Consider the following 21392-nt stretch of genomic DNA (forward strand, 5'->3'; position numbering starts at 1 on the left):
TTTTTCCTAGTTTCAGTTCACTTTGGTTGTCTCAGTTGGTTCTGGCAATTCTGAATAAAATGAATTGCTTTGGTTGAAATCTGCTATAGTATGTATTTATGTTGTCAACTTTGCAAAATTGGGTTGGGTGTGAAATATGTATTAGCCTAATAACCATGCTCAATTGATGCATTGTGCACAAAAGAGTGAAAGGCATGTTGCAGTTGAATTTCTTTGTTGTTGGCATCAGAGTTTTAATGAAAAGATATGATAAAAGTAAAACTACCACATGAATATTCAACTCCATGTGGGTCTTGTAGGACCCGCATCCCTCCATGTGGGTCTTGTAGTGCCCATGTTCAATCTCTGAGGCCCCCGCATAAGGGGGACCCACATCCCCAATGCCTCTGGTCCAGCTTTGATACCATGTGTCATGGTTTGGTCCAACTACCTCAATGTGTGATTGGAGACTAAGGTAAAGAAAATCTCAAGCAAAAGTTTGAGGTTTGAAGTTGGATTTGGAAAGCATATACTTGAAGCTTGGAGGCCAGAGCTGCTGCAACACAAATTGTGATTAAAGAATCCAATATCAATAGAATAAAAGTGTTTGAATCTTTAAGGTACAAAGCGTGAGAAGTCCAAGATTTCAAACATTATAATCCTATTGGTAGCATGTTTTTAAACCCAAGAAGTCACCCAGAAGCTTACACAAACATTCATCCTTAGCCCAAACCCAACTTGAGAGACCCTGGCTTTGCATCTTCCTCCAACCCAAACAACCAAACCAAACCAAACCAAGCCTGAAGCATGATCAGAAACATGGATCAAGGTATCGGTATCGTATCAGTCAAGGAGTGTCTTTTCTTTTAAATTTATGTCCGATATGGGCTGATACTTCCCAATCTGTATTGTATCGGTACGATATTGGCGGTGACCAATATGGTCACCGATTTCTGGGTCAGGTTAGCCCGGCCCACAAGACAAGCCTATTTACATTAGGTTGTGGGCCTGTGGCCTTGTGAGTTGGGGGAGTCAGCCCAGTCAGGGGACCAGTTTAAACTGTAAAGTCTGAAAACCCCTAGCACTCTTTCTTTCCTCAGTAGTTAGTAGTTAGTACCTATGGATATTCTATTCCATTTGACATGATTGGATTATCCAATATATTGCCATGTCACCATCTATTTCCCAATAGCGGTGTGCCACGTGGCTGACTGTTTAAGAAGACCGTTAGGAGAAAAAACAATGGGAGAACGGCAGTTAATTATAACAGAGGCGAGAAGGAATTACGGCAAAAAAAAAGAGGAATTGCTGGTTCTTTCCTTTCTCTTACTCAGTTCGTCCTTCTCCTCCATTCGTTCCTTGATGAATCTTCGTCTGCCCCGATGAAAACAAAAAGGGCATCAATCAGAATCAGTTGCAGCAGAAGCAAGCCGGTGATGGCAAAGGTAACAGCTCAGAGTGTAAGGCTTATGATCCTACCTCCCTTTTCCACTCTGCCCACTAAAACCTTTTTAATGGATGAATCAGTCAACGAATGCAGAAGAAGTTAAGCTAAGGATTCGGTTCCAATAAATACTAAAAAGTGCTTCACTTCCTCTCTCTCTCTCTCTCTCTCTGTCCCTTTCTAAGCTTCTTTCTGTAATAAACGCACACTTTCGAACCATGCAATCACAAGAGATCACTGAACCCAATTGCTTTTAATTCATTACCCACCCCTCCATCTTCTCAATCCTTATGGATGAATGGTGCATGGGGAAACACTTCTCAAAACTGCTTACTAACACCTCTCATAAGTAAGGCTGTAGAAGGAAGAACCTCCAAATCTCTTCTTCTCCCTTTTCATTTTAATTTTGAAAATGTTCATCTCTTCTGCTCAAAACCCATTTAGATTTCTTCTCCTTTCCTTATTACTATATTTTTTTAAAGATAGGATATAAATCTCTCTCTCTCTCGATCGATCGATATCTGTTTTTTACATGGGTATCTTCACTTCACATTTTTTCCCCCCATTTTTCTGAGAAGCCATGAATACCCATCTCCCACTTCTCTTTCCCTTCAAAACCCATGTTTCTAGAGCAGCTAGAAACAATTCAATCTCCCGGATGAGAAGCTCCTATTAATTCTTCAGGAGCATTCCCAGGAACTAAATTGTAAGTTCCTCAGGAAAAATGCCAGCATCATTTTTCCGAGCACACCGGCTGAGGAAGGAGAGGAGTAAACCCCTCCCATCTCTTACCTCATCAAAGACTCTGACTTCGGAAACAGAAGATTTGGATAGAAAAAGATTTGATAGTCTGGAATCATGGTCCATGCTATTGGATTCCGAAAATCTGGAGACCTTGGAGGCATCAAAGCAGGACCAGGAGGAATGGACTGCCGATCTTTCCCAGCTCTTTATTGGCAACAAATTTGCTTCTGGTGCTCCCAGTTGGATCTATCGGGGAATTTACAAACAGAGAGCAGTTGCGGTGAAGATGGTGAGGATTCCAATTCAGGATGAGGAGACCCGGGATTTGCTTGAGAAGCAGTTCAACTCTCTGAAGTCGCCCTGCTTTCCTGTCTTTTCCATCCCAATATTGTTCAGGTTAGAATTCACTCCAATTCCAGAGAATGGGAAAATTTTGATTTTTTTTTTCTGAAAATTTCTTATGTTACAGTGTTTGTCTTTTGTAGAATATACTAACATAACAATAAGGAAAATTCTCAACGTTGTCCTGCTTCTAACCATTGCTTCTTTCATCTATACAAAATAACTAGTCTGGAAATGCTTAATGGGGTTTCCACATGGACTGATCTCATTGTCCAGCATATGCCTTGGGTAACAAAGTTTGGGAGTATAGGTATCATGTATCTGATCATATTGTGTGTGTGTGGGAAGGGGTATGTTGTACTGGTTATGGAGATTACTGAAGCCGCCAAAATGAAAATATCAGTCGTCGTTCGCTGATTTTTGTAGTACTTGCAGTAGGTTGCTGTGCTTGTCATTGCTGCTCTCTGAAGATATTAGGTTGCTGTGCTTTCAGTAACTGATCATAGTGTGTGTGTGTGCGTGGGGAAGGGTATGTTGTACTGATTATGGAGGTTACTGAAGCTGCCAAAATGAAAACTTCAGTCGTCGTTCTCTGTTTTTTGTAGTACTTTCAGTAGGTTGCTGTGCTTGCCATTGCTGCTCTCCGAAGATATCAGTTATATTCATCTTAATGAAGAATTTGAATGACTGGATAATTTTTTTATGTATTGCCTTAGCTTGACCAACATGTAGTTTCTTTTACTCAGTAATAACTGGTATAGCTTTGTCCAGAGCATCTAATTCTGAAGTTTGATTCCTTTAAAACTTAGTAACTCTCAAGCTTTGTGATACACATCAAAAGAATTTTATAGAGTAATCATTGTTGGGATAAACCAATGAAATAGTTATGTATTTCTCTACTCCCCCACACCCCCCCTTCCCCAAAAAAAAAAAAAAAAAAAAAATTCCACTACTCTGATCAACAAGTAATTTTTTTTGCTTCTTGCTAATATGAATGCTTAAGATGGCAACTAGAAATTATAAGTGCAAATACTGTCTTTAATATTTTTGGCAAGAAATTTTTTGTATTTTTAATAACCCTAGCATGTCTTAAGACATAATACATACAATTATTATAAGATATCAAATTCCATTATTTATGCTGCAGCTGGACTGCCTCCTGGGATGAGACCATTCATTTTGGTTCGTATAATACGTTAGGACATAACCTGTTTTTTGAGAATGCACTCATCTCAAATCATCACCAAAATATGCGTATGTAATAGAACTGGGTTCATTGGGTGAATTTTTTAAGTTTGTATTAGGGGAATTTCGAATATGACATTATTTCTATCTATCCATTATCATATTAGTCATGACTAAAAATATACCCATATTGAAGTGATATCTCATGTATCAAAAACTATTGAACTCCAAAATGAAGCGATATAATTCCAGTTGGCAAATACAATCCAGCCTGAATTAGTTTAACTATGACCAGGAATACATTTGTAACATTGATTGAAAACTTTGTATAAATTATGTAAAATGATGTATTTAACCAATATTTCTATGAGAAGTATCTTAATAGATCATTAGTAACAGAATCATATCTAGAACGGAAAATTACGTGTACACCCCCTGTACTTTGCCTAAAACAATAATAAACCCGAGGTTTCCAATAACCACCTTGTACACCCCCTCGATTTAAAAAAAATAAGATTCCGTTAGGAACTCAACGTTAAGTGATGATGTAGAGTATACTTTGGACATGAAATGACTCTTATACCCTTGCATAACACCCTTAACAAGCCAATGACCATCGTCTTCCCCAAACCTCACCCATTGTACTTTTCTTATACCCTTTCCACTTTTCTTAACAGTTCATTGCAGCTTGGAAAAAGCCTCCTGTGTTCTGCATCATCACAGAGTACATGTCACAAGGAACTCTTAGGATGTATCTTAACAAGAAGGTGCCACTCACTTTCAACTGAAACAATTTTGAGATTAGCTCTTGACATTTCCAGAAAAATGGAGTATCTTCATTCCCAAGGGGTGATCCACAGGGACCTCAAATCCAATAACTTACTCCTCAATGTTGAGATGCGGGTCAAAGTGGCAGATTTTGGTACTTCATGTCTGGAAACACAGTGCCAAGCGTCGAAAGGTAACATGGGAACTTACCATTGGATAGCCTCAGAGATGATTAAGGAGAAACCATATACCAGGAAAGTACACCCGTGCAAGCAGCATTTGCTGTGTCAGAGAAGGCAGCCATATTTTTAAATAACCAAACCTTAGTTGTGCCTCTTTGTTTGTTGGATTGTATTGGTTTGGCAAAGCAGAATTTTGTTTCTTTTTGGTTTTTGACTATTTGGAGAAATAACGCTGTGTTAGTGACAGGTTGGCCATTGGGAATATCAAACTATTCATGTGATGTGTATGCAGTGTGTGTGTGTGTGTGTGTGTGAGGTGGGGGGGGGGGGTTATCCAGATTATCATCTATAAAATGTGATAGGTAAGATGAAATTGGTTCCTCATTGAAGTAATCTGTGCTTTACTCTTTAAGATGAAGGTTGTTAACCTCGGGTCTGATGCCTTTTCATTCAGACTGAGCTGCTAAATGAAAAGTTTCATCCGGTGTGATGATTAGTAAGACTCCTTAGACCTGATATGTTATATTGTTTGGCTGTATGGTTTGTTTAAGAATTGGTTTTGATAGCCATCAGATAATTCCACAGAAAGCATCTGTGGTTGAAAAGGTAAAAACGAAAAAAATATATATATATCTCAATTGCTTATGCATTTTCTCTGCAAATCAATCAGAGTCATTGATCTTTACCTCATAACTTCTGCCAGTGGTGCATTCATTAGTCTTCTTTGCAAATGGCCAAACTATCTCAATTGATTTTCTGCATCTTGTCACCAATTGGTGCTTCTCCAAAGTTTCCCACTTCCATTAATTTCACACAGAGCCTTGCCACTGATACATCTCAACATCCCCTTCTCAGCTATGATCATGGTGTACATTAAACTCCTTAAAGCAATGCCATTATTTTCAACTCCAAAAGCTCCTTTCCCTTTAATCCACCCAGTTCTAATTCTATGCGAAAAAAATCTTCTTCAATCTGTTTCTCTTTAATTCTAACGTGGCATTTGCCCCCAGTAGTCTCATCAATAATCCCTCTATCATCAGCAAAAATCATCTAATATCATACACAGTCTGGACCTCACCCTGTAGACGTCGTCTGAACCCATCCATAGCCAAGTAGTACATGCTCATTTTGACATGTGTGTAGCTCTTTTCCTAAATAACATATTTTCAGTTAGGAAAATTTTAGGAGAGTAAAGTTGTATAGTAGCCACAATATGTTCTCCTAGCTGTGTTCATCTTTGATTAAGCCAATATGCCTTGGCATTTGAATAACTCAACTGCCAACTTACAACTTGGATGGTCCATTACCAATGAAAATACAAAAAATTCTGCAATGTGACCTGTCTGAGCAAGAAAATGTTTTGGATAATGTGAAGTAAAATAAGTGGGGAAGAAGTATGGTTCTTACTATGTTTCAGAAAGTGTTGGATTTTGCCTTAACAGAAATGCATAAACAAATCATATAACATAATAACAATCTATGCAACAATGTATTCACTTGAATTATGTCATTTTCTAAATAGCAAAAGGAACTAGAGATTTACAGAGAGTATGCGTCTCAAAAGGAGAAAAGAGGACTCATTTTCTGTTTCTTGCTTTTAGCTGTTATGCTTAATATCTTAGAATTTGATGTATGTATATATGCACTTTGAATGGAAACTCTGTACTGTCTCCATCAGGTTGCATTACACTGCTTTTCAATTCCAAGCTCAATCACAAAATAGCATGTGTCACAACTTGAAGATTGCAATATTATTAATATTGTTTTTGTTGTTGTTGTTGTTGTAGTATTGAAGTGCTAGAGCATTCTTAAATGTTAGTTTGAGGCTTGATAGGGACCAGAATTTATCATCAATCTTTTTTCTTTTTCCTTTTTTTTTTTTTTTCAATGAATGGAATTCATTAGCAACCTTGTGACAAGATTACAGAATGGTCTTTTACTGTGTAAAAAAAAAAAAAAAGGGAAACAGAGAAGTCCAGTGACAAAGAACCACTAAATATGCATTACTTAACATAATTTTGTGCTATATTACCTCCAAACCCAATAAAAATATCTGTGCTGTCCAGAAAAATCTTTTCAAGAAATCTCTACCAGTTCAGGTTCAAGGGAAGGGTGATCAAAAGTTTAAAATCAACATTTAGTAATGTGCTGTGCCATGATTCACATCTCCACATGTCTTTCTCTCACTCTCAGAGCAAGGTTCGTGATTGTTGCCTGGATTAGAAGATAAGGGAGTGACTTAGGAGATATACTATGGAAAAATATCATATTGATTGAATGATAGGAGTTATCTTGTTCCATCATGTCTGTTTAGAAGAGTCCATTTATAATTCATCAGCTCAGGTTGGCCCTAGATCATACAGTCTCCTTCATGGGAACCTTTAGTACATGGCACACTTCTACATACAAATCATATACATTGGAATCCAATATATGCTCTTCCCTCAGTCATTGAGAAATCTTGCCTGGTTTGGGTTCTATATCCATTTGGATACTTAAAAAAAGCTGTGTTTTGGCACTTTTTCCATCTTGTGGCAGAATGAAAGGCCTCCATTGCCTGGTAGTTGTCGGCCCACACTTGCGAACCTCATAAAGCGCTGCTGGTCATCAAACCCTTCAAAACGACCGGATTTCAGCTACATTGTTTCAGCTTTGGATAAGTATGATAAGTGTGTCAAGGACGGCCTGCCACTTCCTTCCCATTCAAGGTTGGTAAGCCAGAATGTGATTCTTGATCGTTTCAGAAGCTGTATTTCCTCCATGAACTCATCCATAACTGTACATGCCTGAATATGGAGTAGGGGGGGTAGAAGGTGGCCTTTTGTATCCTGTAGTTTATCATGTTGATTGATTAGGCTGTAACTGTAAATATTTGACAATTCTTTGACCACCTGATCTAATTGTGAGGAATTTATAAGGTTCTATTTTGTGGGCTCACTCTGGTGAACATTTGCTGGTCTTTATGGATACTTAATGGATCTGATCAGATGATCATATGGAGTCCTTTGGACCTCATTTTCGCAGGGTAATGTGTGGTTAAATATAACCCCTTATAAAACAAGGAGAAAAGTATTTTGGTTTATGACCAAGGACATCGTGGTCTGGAGACATCCATCATGGAAAAAACATTTAATACTCCTCCTATTAAACGAAGTTATCGTAATGTCCCTATGTGCATCGAAAAGTCATTATGCCTCCTACTTTTAACCGATTAGAAAATCTCTTCCCATTTGTAACTTGGACAAAAGTTTTCAGGACAGACTTGATAAACCTTATCAAAGTGGCCTAAATATCTATGATCTAGCAGATCAGATGAGGCCCAAATTCTATGGAGAGGTAGACCCAAGGTTCCTTCTCATATTTAAAATTTTTCCCAAACATAGTTTTGGAAAGCAATACTATAGTAGAGCAATAGTAGTGATCAGAGTAGCATAGGCGTGCATGGATATACATAGCGATGCATGTCAATACATGAGAGATAGTTTGATTGAATTTCATTTTCAAATTTGACACGTGATTTATCCAAACAATGAGGTGACTGTTAAGCTTATCAAAATGGCCGTGATAATGAGTTCTTTAATTTTGATTTATTTATTCATATTTCACCAAATCATGCCGGTAATATAGGATGTTTATTCACAGAGCAATGGGTTATCCCAAGACCTGTAATAATGATTCATGATCATTAGGGTAAAATAGTCTCTATCATAGTTATCAAGAATCATGGTTTGGACTGGCCCAAAAAATTGAACCAGTTGAACCGTGGACTGGCCATAGATCTGGTCCAATTCACCCGTCGGCTCACTCTAACATCTAATAACAATGGCTTCTATAGAATACAGGAGTTCAACTTTATTCTAACTAATATCGACAGTAGCCATTCAGTCTTCACCCTCAATGCCAATTCTTGTCAACTATTCATTGAAATGGACCTAACAAACCGAAATTCATCAAGACCATCATGGTTCTAGAGATCGGAATCGGTACTTGAATCAGTCGCCACCAATTCCGACCTGAATCGATCCACATTAGGGGTCTTAAATTTCAGCCTGAACTGTCCGGATTGACTGTAATAGACCGATTTACCTGGATCAAATTAAACCAAATCCCCGTCGGGCTGGCTTTGGTCTGAGCTCATTGTGAAAACCGGTAGAAATCAACCGAATGGACCAACTGAAACTCATAGAAAATTCAATAGAATCCCATGAAAAACCGACAGGGTTGAAACCGAAACCAACTGAAACAGATCTTCTCACCTTATCGGACCAGCTTCAATTTGGCCCAGTTTGAGACCAAAGACTGGATCAATGTGGCCGTAACTGGTCTGAACTGATCAATTGACACCCCTAACCTGAATCGGTCAAGTATCAACAAGAATCAGCCAAAAATCCTGATCTGAATCGACATGGAATTGGGATCATTCTTGGCCGATTCTCTAGAAACTGAAACCTATTCACCATTCCAAAAACACAACAAACAAAAAGAGAAAACAATCACTCACAACTGCAACACAAGGATTTATGTTGTTCGGCAAGGTGTCTACACACCTCTATGTATTTACAAGGAATTTTCAATAATCCTAATAGCCCCAATCGTAGCAATAATAGGCAAAAAAAGAATTTCCTGAATTATCCCATAAAAGTCCTACAAAAATTTTAACCCCCGCATAGACCCCCAGTTCGTTGAGGTCCCAATAATGAAGATAACACGTAAGTTGGGCCGATTCCTCTAAGCCTTAAGTCCTAGGACTCTTCAGGATTTTAATAGTCCTTTGAAATCACCCCACAAACCCATGCGACAAAATACAAGACAAACCCACCCCCAACATATTCAACTGATCTGATCCCAATTCCTCAAACCCTGAAAACGTTCCTAAAGACCACACAAAGCAAAATCAGATTTCCAGTTGAATTGGTTTTGGCATAAGAGGTTGTACGTTGGCAGCCAACCTAGAACTAACTACGTTGGCCAAGACATTCTCAGAAAAAAATCCTATGCAGTGCACTACAGTGTGGGCCTGAGAGTTCGAAACCTGGAAGATGCGACATCCAATGGTGCCGAGTTCAAGAAGGAAGACAAGAAGATAAAAAAAAAAAAACTGCTTTGCATCGAGCTTGCACCGTTGGATAAAGCTTCTTCCACATATTGAGCTCTCAAGACCGCACTACAATGCACCGCCAAATACCGGTACTACAGAGAATTTTTATCCAGACATTCCCAACCTTGAAATATGTATAAACAGTAACCCCTCTAAGCAAATAGCTTAAAGTTCTCTCTCCAACTCACTATGGGACTCAAAATTTTATTTTATTTTTGGTAGTCAAACGATAAAGCTAAGGATTGGGACTTGGGTTTTCCTTTTTCCTAGTTTTAGAAATTTTAGATAAAATCAAAACTATACCAATTCAAGTACCCCCACTAGAACTTGAAACCTTACATATCATATCTATAAGATAAGCAAAATCTAGTGTCCCCCCCCCCTAAATGATAACTCTCCTAATTCAGGTGAATCATGAAGGTGTCAAAATTCAAACCTAATCACTTTTCTGGGTTTTATTTGGTAATTTACGGGTTTAACTGTTTGATAGCAACATGCACTAGCTTTTTTGTTTTTTTTTTTTTTTGAAGGATTTGAAAATTTTCTTTTTGAGATTAAATTCTTGTAATTTTATGAAACTTTACATAGATTTTCTATTTAATAATTCGATTTGGAATTTTGTCAATGAGATGGTTGTGAGGTCCTCTATCATATAGATCCATCCATTTATATCATTTAATTAAAAAATTGTGATATTGGTTTAGTATTTTTTGGAAAATATTAGCTACATAGGGGTCTAAATCGTCAAGTTCTATTAATTATTTATGGGTTCTTCTAGGCGTCAGTATGCTTAGAGAAGTATAATACTTCACTATTTGCCATTTGACAGTACATGTGAGTCCATATGATAGAGGACCACACATACTTCTTAGTAGCCAAATTTTAGTCCATAATAAGCTGGAAAGTTGCTCCAACTCTAATTCAAAAGTGGGAGAATGTTTTCTGTGCCACAGTGCAGGCTACGCCCAAGCACATGGGCCTGCCACTCAGGGGGGCAAGGTGGTCATTGCGCCCACCCCCATGTGCATGGGCGCAGCCTGCGCTGCGGCACAGAGAACAGCGCCCCTTCAAAATCAAATGGAGATGAATATAAAATAAAAATGGAAACTTTTGTAATTTTAGCCATTTTTTCTACTCATTTATAATGGAATTGCACCAATGAGATGCTTGCCTCGTCCTCTATCACATTGACTAACCCATGTACTACCATGTTGCAAATAATAAAGTATATAGTAATGGGGGAAGAAAACCCATTATTCATATAGGAAAAAATAATAAAAAAAATTTCCCCACAAACACCATGCCTTCTCACATAATGAGTCATAGGGTCCGCACTGATACTCTCTTGTCAAATAAAATGTGGGTCCACCAATTGAATGAATCTATTTGTCGCCCTCTCACATAATGAGTCATGAGACCGACACTGACACTCTTTTTTCTCAAACGAAGTGTGGGTCCCCTACTGAAAGAAACAATCTCCTACCCTCTAATTGGTGCAGCTTCTCACTCTAGCATCGTGGGAACCCTCTACCTTATTCATATCGATCAAAAGCCCAACTTGTTCGACGGCCAAGAGTGTCTGCAACGCTAATAAGACTTGTAATGTCAAAGTGTTGACACTTATCAAGTGAGGCGTATTTATTGACTCAATCTCTTTCAAAGTTTAGTATATGATATCGGATATTGTATCGATCTTGGCCAATATCGATATCGATAGGATCGCTATATCAGGTTGATTCGGACCATTCTAACGTAAAAGAATATCGATATCACTGATGTTTTTTACTATTTTACCCTCCAATCATATCGATACCATCGATACATAAATAGTCGATGCGATACCGATACCTTTTTTTTTTAAAACCTAGAAACAGACCAAGACAACCAAGTCAGACACGCTATACTCATAATTCAAAAATGGAATTATATGAGTAAGCCTACTCAACTTTTAGTCCAAGCTCTAAAATCTTTGAACATATAATGACATGAAAGCCAAATCAGAAAAAAAAAAACAAAAAAAAAAAAAAGCAAAGAAAAAGTCCTTAGTCCTCTAGTCTTTGTCATGTCTTACTTTGCTAATTTTTCAATGTAAAGCTACAACTGATCAAAGCTGCAATGACCAAAGACCATGGACCCATACTAAAAGCTCTCCAAACCAGAATCATCCAAAGACTAAGAAATAATAGTGTCTATGGTGGTAGTACTAATTCCCCCTCTCCCCCATAGGAAGAATAAATAAAGTTGATTAAATATATATATATATTATGCTTTATGGCACTTAAAAAAAAGGTGCCCCACTTGTTAATGAGATTATGTGAGTATTGAGTAGGTAACAACATGATCTAATTATTGAGTTAGTAGTGGGTCTTACTTTACTTCTTTATATAAAGGGAGTTTAAAAGAAAGAGAGAGACAAAAAAAAAAAAAAAAAAAAAAAAAAATCAACAATAGGGCCTAAGAGGAAGTGTTTGCCATGTTGTTATGAGTTTTAGATTATCTAGGGGTTTAAAAAATGAGACCGGACCGGTTGAACCGATAGAAACTAACCTAAAACTGATTTACCTTACTCTTTATCGGTTTGATATTAGTTTTGATTTTTAAAATCAATAAAAACCGCCATTTCGACTGGCTAATAAGACCGACCATTTGGATCGAGAGAAAAAAAAAAAAAAACGATACATATTTAAAAAAAAAAAACATCGCCTTATTGGTTTGGTTTTGATCTGAACCGAACTAACCATTTGAGACATCCCTAAAGTTACTGAATTGAAATGGTAGCCTCGGGAGGGAAAAAAGTAAAATATTCACTTTAAGGTTGTGTTTGGTACGTATTTTCAGAATAGATTTTGGGTCTAGAACACATTTTGAAACTCGAATTTTCCCATAGACTTGAGCCCTGAGCCCCTTTTGCATCCTTGGTACTTCATTACTTTGATTCTTTTGTCAGGGAGTCAATTTATTGCCCGATCACCAAGTTGTTAACCACAAAGCCCAAAGCCATTAAAGCAAGACTTTAAAGGGTGTACCTAATGCACGAGGCTCCCGCCACTGCGGGATCAAGAGAGGGTCATAATGTATGCAACCTTACCCTTGCTTTTTTAGAGAGGCTGTTTCCAAAACTCGTGACCACTTGGTCATAATGGAGCAACCTTACCGTGGCACCTAAGCCATTAAAGCAAGACCTTATTCCAAGAAATTAAATATAAGGGAAAATTACATCCCCCTCCCTTGTACTATGGCCTAATTACACCTTTCTCCCTTGGATTTTCCCTGATTACATCCAGGCCCCATCTGGTTAACAGTGTTAGTCTGCTGTTAGTTATTGTATTGAAAAGACTATTTTACCCTTTACTAAAACATCAGAATTAAAATTACAATGCAGCCTCATTGGAAGCTACGGATTGGGAGAATTGAAATCACGTTCCCTACGTGACCAGGAGTTGATCAATCGAACCAGAAAATCAAAATTGCAACGGAAACTCCAATTGAGAGTTCCAAATACTCAACTGGGCAATTTTCATTAAACTTCATAATCTGCCTTCATTCAATCATGGAGGATTACATATATAGACTTAGAGCTGAGTATGAATAAGGAAGAAAAGAAAAAAAAAGAAAAGTTTCCAATCTCTAATCTTCAATCAGCCAAAAATACTTCAATCAGAATCCAATCTTTAATCAATTCTTCAATCAACCCAATATACTCTCAATCAGAAATCCACTCTTCAATCCAATCTTCAATCAAATTTTCATTCAGCCCAATATACTAGCTAGCTGATTGATCCTTTATTTATATAGGCATTATTTATTTAGAAACTGAGATAATCCCAAATCAATCCAAATCTTCCCTCTTTTAGGTACAACTTTTCCTTAAAATTATTGGGAAGATAAAGAATGGATGGACTATCCCTACAGGGGCTGGCCTTGCCTGGCATGCCTCTCTTTGACCCGAACCGATCTTCGAAGAACCTTAGAATGTGAGTTGGTGGCTTCTTTATGGTCCAGGTCCAGAGCTGCATCATTCCCTCTAGGTTGAAAAGAGTTTGAGGACGAACTCTTGCCCCGATAAATGGTATTCGTTGTCCACCGGGATCAAATTGGAACCAAGCAAATTCATTGTTGTAGTCTCCAATTGAATTAAACAAAATTTGCATATCAACTTTAGATTTGACAATGATATCAAATGAGGTGCTCACGGCTCGAATGAATGACATGTTCAAATATGGATTTTTGGTAACGTTCATATTTCGAACAAATTGAAATAGAGATGTGAAATTGATAAATGCCAAATACGGATCATCATACGTAATGGCAATGTTAAACCATTGAAACGAGAGAAGATCATGGGTTGTGATCTCACAGTGATGCAGGCAGAAATGTTGTGCTTTCGAAACGTAATCTAGTTCAAGACTTTCGAAACCACCGTGTTCATCGATGTACTCATCCTGATACTCATCGAAAATTGGGGATTTACTGAAATCAACCTGAACAATGATTCGTTCGTCTGCAACATCATCCGTTGTCATATGAATTTCACTTGTGTTGATGTCCTCCACGGGAATTGTATGACCACCTCTATGCCTGGGAGTCATCACAACTAATCGCTCTCCACCATGTTGGTTCCCGTTTCGGTGAGGCCTCCTCTCCGGGATAGGTTGTGCATCATCGGATGAAGGTGAGTCAGGATCGGTAGTCTCCTCATTCGGATTCGAACGTCTCGATTCATTTCTCAAAGCTTTATTCTCACATCGCAGACAGTAATTTCTTGCTGCAGGCGCAAGTTTTCTTCCCTTACATTGATATCCTCAACAGGGACTGTACGAGTAGCTCGTCGGGGTGCCATTATAGTATTCTGCTCTCGCAATCCTAGGCTCTGATAACCAAATAATGCAACCTCATTGGAAGCTACGGATTGGGAGAATCGAAATCACATTCCCTATGTGACCATGAGTTGATCAATCGAACAAGAAAATCAAAAGTGCAATGAAAACTCCAATTGAGAGTTCCAAATACTCAACTGAGCAATTTTCATTAAACTTCATAACCTGGCTTCATTCAATCATGGAGGATTACATATATAGACTTAGAGCTGAGTATTAATAAAGAAGAAAAGATTCCAATCTCTAATCTTCAATCAACCAAAAATACTTCAATCAGAATCCAATCTTCAATCAAATCTTCAATCAACCCAATATACTTTCAATCAGAAATCCACTCTTTAATCCAATCTTCAATCAAATCTTCATTCAACCCAATATACTAGCTAGCTGATTGATCTTTTATTTATTTAGGCATTATTTATTTAGAAACTGAGATAATCCCAAATCAGTCCAAATCTTCCATCTTTTAGGTGCAACTTTTCCTTAAAATTATTGGGAAGATAAAAAATGGATGGACTATCCCTGCAGGGGCTGGCCTTGCCTGGCATGCCTCTCCTTGACCCGAACCGATCTTCGAAGAACCTTAGAGTGTGAGTTGGCTGCTTCTTTATGGTCCAGGTCCAGAGCTGCATCATTCCCTCTAGGTTGAAAAGAGTTCGAGGACAAACTCTTGCCTCGATAAATGGTATTCGTCGTCCACCGAGATCAAATTGGAACCAAGCAAATTCATTGTTGTAGTCTCCAATTGAATTAAACAAAATTTGCATATCAACTTTAGATTTGATAATAATATCAAATGAGGTACTCACGGCTCGAATGAATGACATGTTCAAATATGGATTTTTGGTAACGCTCATATTTCGAACAAATTGAGATAGAGATGTGAAATTGATAAATGCCAAATACGGATCATCATACGTACTGGCAATGTTGAACCATTGAAACGAGAGAAGATCATGGGTTGTGATCTCACTGTGATGCGGGTAGAAATGTTGTGCTTTCGAAACGTAATCTAGTTCAAGACTTTCGAAACCACCGTGTTCATCGATGTACTCATCCTGGTACTCATCGAAATTGGGGGTTTATTGGGGGTTTACTGAAATCGACTTGAACAATGATTCGTTCGTCTGCAACATCATCCGTGGTTGTATGAATTTCACTTGTGTTGATGTCCTCCATGGGAATTGTACGACCACCTCTATGCCTGGGCGTCATTACAACTAATCGCTCTCCACCGTGTTGGTTCCCGTTCCAGTGAGGCCTCCTCTCCGGGACAGGTTGTGCGTCATCGGATGAAGGTGAGTTAGGATCGGTCGTCTCCTCATTCGGATTCGGACGTCTCGATTCATTTCTCAAAGCTTTATTCTCACATAGCAGACAACAATTTCTTGCTGCAGGCGCAAGTTTTCTTCCCTTGTATTGATATCCTCAACGGGGACTGTACGAGTAGCTCATCGAGGTGCCATTATAGTCTTCCGCTCTCGCAATCCTAGGCTCTGATAACCAAATAATGCAACCTCATTGGAAGCTACGGATCACGAGAATCGAAATCACGTTCCCTACGTGACCATGAGTTGATCAATCGAACAGGAAAATCAAAAGTGCAACGAAAACTCCAATTGAGAGTTCCAAATACTCAACTGAGCAATTTTCATTAAACTTCATAATCTGCCTTCATTCAATCATGGAGGATTACATATATAGACTTAGAGTTGAGTATTAATAAGGAAGAAAAGATAAGAAAGAAAAGATTCCAATCTCTAATCTTCAATCAACCAAAAATACTTCAATCAGAATCCAATCTTCAGTCAAATCTTCAATCAACCCAATATACTTTCAATCAGAAATCTACTCTTCAATCCAATCTTCAATCAAATCTTCATTCAACCCAATATACTAGTTAGTTGATTGATCATTTATTTATTTAGGCATTATTTATTTAGAAACTGAGATAATCCCAAATCAGTCCAAATCTTCCCTCTTTTAGGTGCAACTTCTTTCCTTAAAATTATTGGGAAGATAAAGAATGGATGGACTATCCCTGCAGGGGCTGGCCTTGCCTGACATACCTCTCCTTGGCCCGAACCGATCTTCAAAGAACCTTAGGGTGTTAGGTGGCGGCTTCTTCATGGTCCAGGTCCAAGGTTGCATCAGAAACTACATGAGAATCGTATGTAATTGGGCAAAATCAAGGGGTGAAAGGTGTAATTAGGGCAAAATGCAAGGGAGGGAGATATAATTTCCCCTAAATATAAAGGTACAACTTGTTGTTGCCAAAGTGGCAAATTAAGAAATCGTATCATTCTGTTTAATTGTCTATTGTCTTATTCCCTGATGTAGAGGTAAAAAATGATTTTTAAAAGATTGAAAGTTATTTACTACAATATTTATGTAAAATGATAGGATTTATTTTTATTAGGAAAAAAAAATATGCTATTTTAAGAGGGCAAAAAAAAAAAAAAAAAGGATCACAATTTCTTAATTCGCCACTCACCACTTTGGTTATAATAAAATTTTCACTTAAATATATGGTAAACCCACAAATAGATACCATTTATTTAAGTATAAATCTTATTGTAACCAAAGTTATGAATTAATAATGGGAGAGAGATGGGTATGCTAGCACCCTTTGTGTATTTCTATTTGCCCCCTTTGAAATGACTCTCTTACCCTTCAAGGGAGAAGAGAGAAATAGACACATAAGGTGCTAGCATACCCAACCTTCTCCCATTAATAATTTACTAAAAAAAAAAAAAAGTGATAGAATTAAAAAGTTTGATGAAAGACAAATCATATCTTGTATAAAAGAAATTTTGTGCCTCTCATCAGTCACTTCACTTCACTCAAGTAAACAAATTCGATGCAGTTGGGCAACTCTCACTTTCTATTTTTTCGTAAAGGGGGCAAGTCTCACTTTCATTCCTTTGAAAAAAAGAACTTCACCAACCAAACTAACCCTTTGATCAATTTCCTTTTGAGGTTCTATATTCTCTTCAAAAATAATTGTTTTTTGAGTGAACTATAATTTTGGAGAAAGATTGTTCAACAAGTTGTGAATATTATAAGTTGATGCGATCTCATGATTGGACTTCTCAACATCGAGCTCTATTACTAAATTCCCACCCCCATTGTATTTGGTCCCAAATACTCTTATCCAATTCAATAGTGAAAATAAGGTGGTTGAATTTCCCTCTTCACTGTTAGTGAAAAGCTCAGTCCTATAATTTTAACTTAAGCCATGTTTGTTTGACAGAGAAAAGAGGAAAAAGAAAAAAGCGGTGAGAAACTTGTACTTGTTTCCCACAAATTACCACAAATGTAACAATTTACTTACATGTGGTGAGAAAACTTCCAGACAAGCTCATTAAATGTATTTATTCTTGTTTGGTGAGGTGACACCCGTCTTTTTCCCACCCCATATACTTTCAAAGTCTTGCCAAATGAAAAAGTTACTTTTGAGCCTTTCTCTCCTCTTCTTATTTCTTTTCTTTCTCATGGAATCTCATCCCATGTCTTTTTTTTCTCTCTCCCACTAAATCTCACTCCACTACAAAATGCATATTCTATTATTTTCTTTCCGTATCATCCCAACCCACAACAGATGAGACTCATCCTCACAAGTTTCACATCCCTTTTTATCCGTCAAACAAATGAAACTAAAGCACATTGTAGACAATATCATGCTACTCTATCCTCAACCCTTAAAGATCATTTTACATTTCTACCCTCATATGATTTTGGTTGGCATGAATTTGATTTGGCAATTTAAAAGTAATTATACAATCATAATTATAAAAACAATTTATTTTTAAATTGATTTTCCTTCCATTCTCTTATCAGCCCATATGCTCCTATTTCTAACGAGACATGTGCTTCTCCTTGGGTATCTAGTAATCATTTATGTATCAGTAATTTGACAAAATAAGCAATAAAAAGTCCAAAATAAGGTAAAATTTCCATAAAGTGATGTTCCAGAATTTAATGTTGGTTCATTGGAACTAATAATGAATATATCCATATCCGGAATTCCTATAAATAGAAAACAGATTAAGACTATGACTGCATTTGGTATGCATTTAATTTTTAGCATCTCTGAAACAGAATGCATTCTAAATTTCTAATGTAGCCTAAGCTTTTAACTCATCGATGGGTTGGAGTTAAGAAATTTTATTACTCCTGTCTCATCATTAAATTTTCTCTTTTATCATACAAAGTCAAAAATACCCTTCTTAATTGAAAGGGTTTGATGCCCTATTTGGATGTCAAGAAAAGAAAAGAAAAAGAATTTGAGAGAGAGATAAGACACATAAAACAATCATTAGACATTGAATCATTTTTATCTGTTCTTTTTTTTCTTTTCTTTTCTTTTCTTGGCATCCAAACGCAAACTCAGTGAACCCTAATGGTATATTCCCTTCCAAGTTCCAAACAGCAAACGAAAAACGAAAAGACCTTGGTGTCCCTGGCTCTCTTAAAAGTCTGAACTCGGAAGCACATTTAGTGGGACTTTACTTCCCTCATCCGTGGCGCTTTAATCGAGCTTACTCTCTCTTTCGCCTACCTCGTTAATGGCGACAAGGACCAGAAAGGCAGAAAGGATTAATTTTTTCACTTTGTCGAACAAAATGCCCTCAATTCAAATCATAAATCACGACGATTCTGCCACTGCATAGCCTGTACTGTGAACTCCAAAATAGGAGTTTATAGGAAATGGAGCCTAAAGCTGTCCACTCCTCCAGACTTTTCCAAACATCCCCAACAACTGCACTATAACCAAACCCATCTTTTTCAAATTCCAACGGCAACTTCAAAAGCTTAAAGATCAAACTGTGCGTATGTTGCACAGATCGTGGAGAAATGGATTTTAACTCCCGACTCTAACCATTAACAAAGTTTTATAAAGTTGAAGTTGAGGACTTGAGGGGGAAGGAGAAGGAGAAGAAAAAAAAAATTTAGTTGCAGGTTTTGCTTCATCTGAAAACAGAGTTTTAACAGAAAAAAATCCATCTTTTTATATGATGGAAAGAAAATAAGAAGCAAAAAAAAGGGAGAAAGAAACAAATTAGAACAGAAGTGAAGAACAATCCATCCGAGATGGGTTGATTATTGATTGTATTGCAAAGGGCATCAAGAACCAGACCATCTTCATTCCAAGTTTCAATTCGAAATATGAATTAAGGCATGGATAATAACTTCCTTCTGGAAGCTGGACGAAAAGCTAATATTAATTCAAAATTACCCTTTTTTTTTTTTACATGATCAAAAAGGGTAATTACTATACAAAAGGGGAAAGATTGAAGATTGGGAGAAATTTAAAGAAGAAAAGAACATCCTCAATTTTACGGAACACAGAAGAGCTCCACCAACCTTGTTTCTATTATCTAATTCATCTCTTCTTTCTTTCATGGACTCCAAACGCCCCAAATCCTCTCCCCAATAAAACTCACGAACCGCCTTACTGATCCTTTCTCCACCTCTTCCTCTCCTCCGCAACCACCACCACCACCACAAGTCTCACCCTCACCACCACCACCACCACCGCCAGTCTCACCCTCCACCGCTTCCAACTCAACCATCTCATGCCGGGCAACCGAACTTTCCCCAAAATGCTTCACATCGTTGTTACAACCGTGACCACCTCTTTTCTTTCTCTCTCTTTTGTTCTTAGGGTTAACTCTCTGTTGCAGCAACCGATCTTCGAAGCCATCAAGGATCTCGTGAATGAGTTGACGGTTAGGTGAAGAATCCCATCGAACCCAGAAACTCATATAACACCTGAAACAGTTGCAGTTAAACGAAGCAGGATGGTCACCACCGCTACCACTAGCAACAAAAACCTTCTGGTTCTGACCGTTCTTTCTACCGTCCGACGAGTTTCCGGTACAAGAGATGAGATAAGCCAACACCTCTCTTTCTTCAGGAGAAAGCGCCACCGTAAGCGTCAAAAGAGTTGCAGGTAAAAACGCCAGATGATCAGAAACGATGGGAGGCGATGGATGAATTTTTCCTTTCCTGTAGAGCTTCTTCATCACTGCTGATTCTCTCAATCTCTCTCCTCTCTGTTCTTCTCTTTTTTCTCAGGTTTGAAGTAAACCCTTGAAGGGTAGTTGAAGCCTTTTTATTTCATCTCTCTCTTTGATTTTTTCAAGTTTTACCAAATAAATAAACAAATTAATGATATTTTATGTACGGCTTAGATTTGTTCATTTGTAAGGGTCCCACTTTAAAGAACGTAAAATCTCAGCCGTGTGTGGGGTCACCAAATCTATAGACTATTCTACCTAGACGGCTGGACCAAGGTAACAAAATAGGAACGGTTCAATCTTTCTCAGCGAAGACCGTGAACATAAGAAATAATGGGGCCACATTGTTGGTGGTGGGTCCACTTCCGTTCTTTTTTTTAAAAAAACGGAGGAATCCCTTAAAAAATAGGCGAGAATCCCGAGGTTTCTCTCCTACGTTGATTACACAGTTTTGAAAGGTTAGATCATCTCAACCGTTTAAATGATAGAACATCGAGTTGACTTTCTAGTACTAGGATGTACCATTGTACATGTACGTCTTGATAAAGTTAGAAGGGTAACATGTACTGGCAAGTGGGAGCGAAACACGTCAGTGTAAAGCTTCTAGGGCAGGGCAGGGCAGGGCAGGGTAGGGCAGGGGACCAACCTAACGACGAGAAACAAACGAGGAATAGTAGAAGTAGAAAATTTTGTTGTTAGATACTTTTTTTTTTCTGACGTGTCAGATGCTAACGAAGGATATAATATACG

At 37.8% G+C, this 21392-nt stretch overlaps 1 protein-coding gene and 1 pseudogene across 1 annotated transcript; one reads left to right on the forward strand and one right to left on the reverse strand.

Moving 5' to 3' along the window:
* Nucleotides 1–1994: 1994 nt before the first annotated feature.
* On the forward strand, nucleotides 1995–7574 carry LOC122641138 (annotated as a pseudogene).
* Nucleotides 7575–19997: 12423 nt separating this feature from the next.
* On the reverse strand, nucleotides 19998–20688 carry LOC122641050. The gene has a single exon (XM_043834371.1). It carries the CDS (start codon nucleotides 20646–20648, stop codon nucleotides 20022–20024), a length of 627 nt encoding a protein of 208 aa, XP_043690306.1. The 5' UTR covers nucleotides 20649–20688; the 3' UTR covers nucleotides 19998–20021.
* Nucleotides 20689–21392: the final 704 nt, after the last annotated feature.

Source organism: Telopea speciosissima, chromosome 9 (genome assembly GCF_018873765.1).
Source record: "Telopea speciosissima isolate NSW1024214 ecotype Mountain lineage chromosome 9, Tspe_v1, whole genome shotgun sequence".
Taxonomy (NCBI): Eukaryota; Viridiplantae; Streptophyta; class Magnoliopsida; order Proteales; family Proteaceae; genus Telopea; species Telopea speciosissima.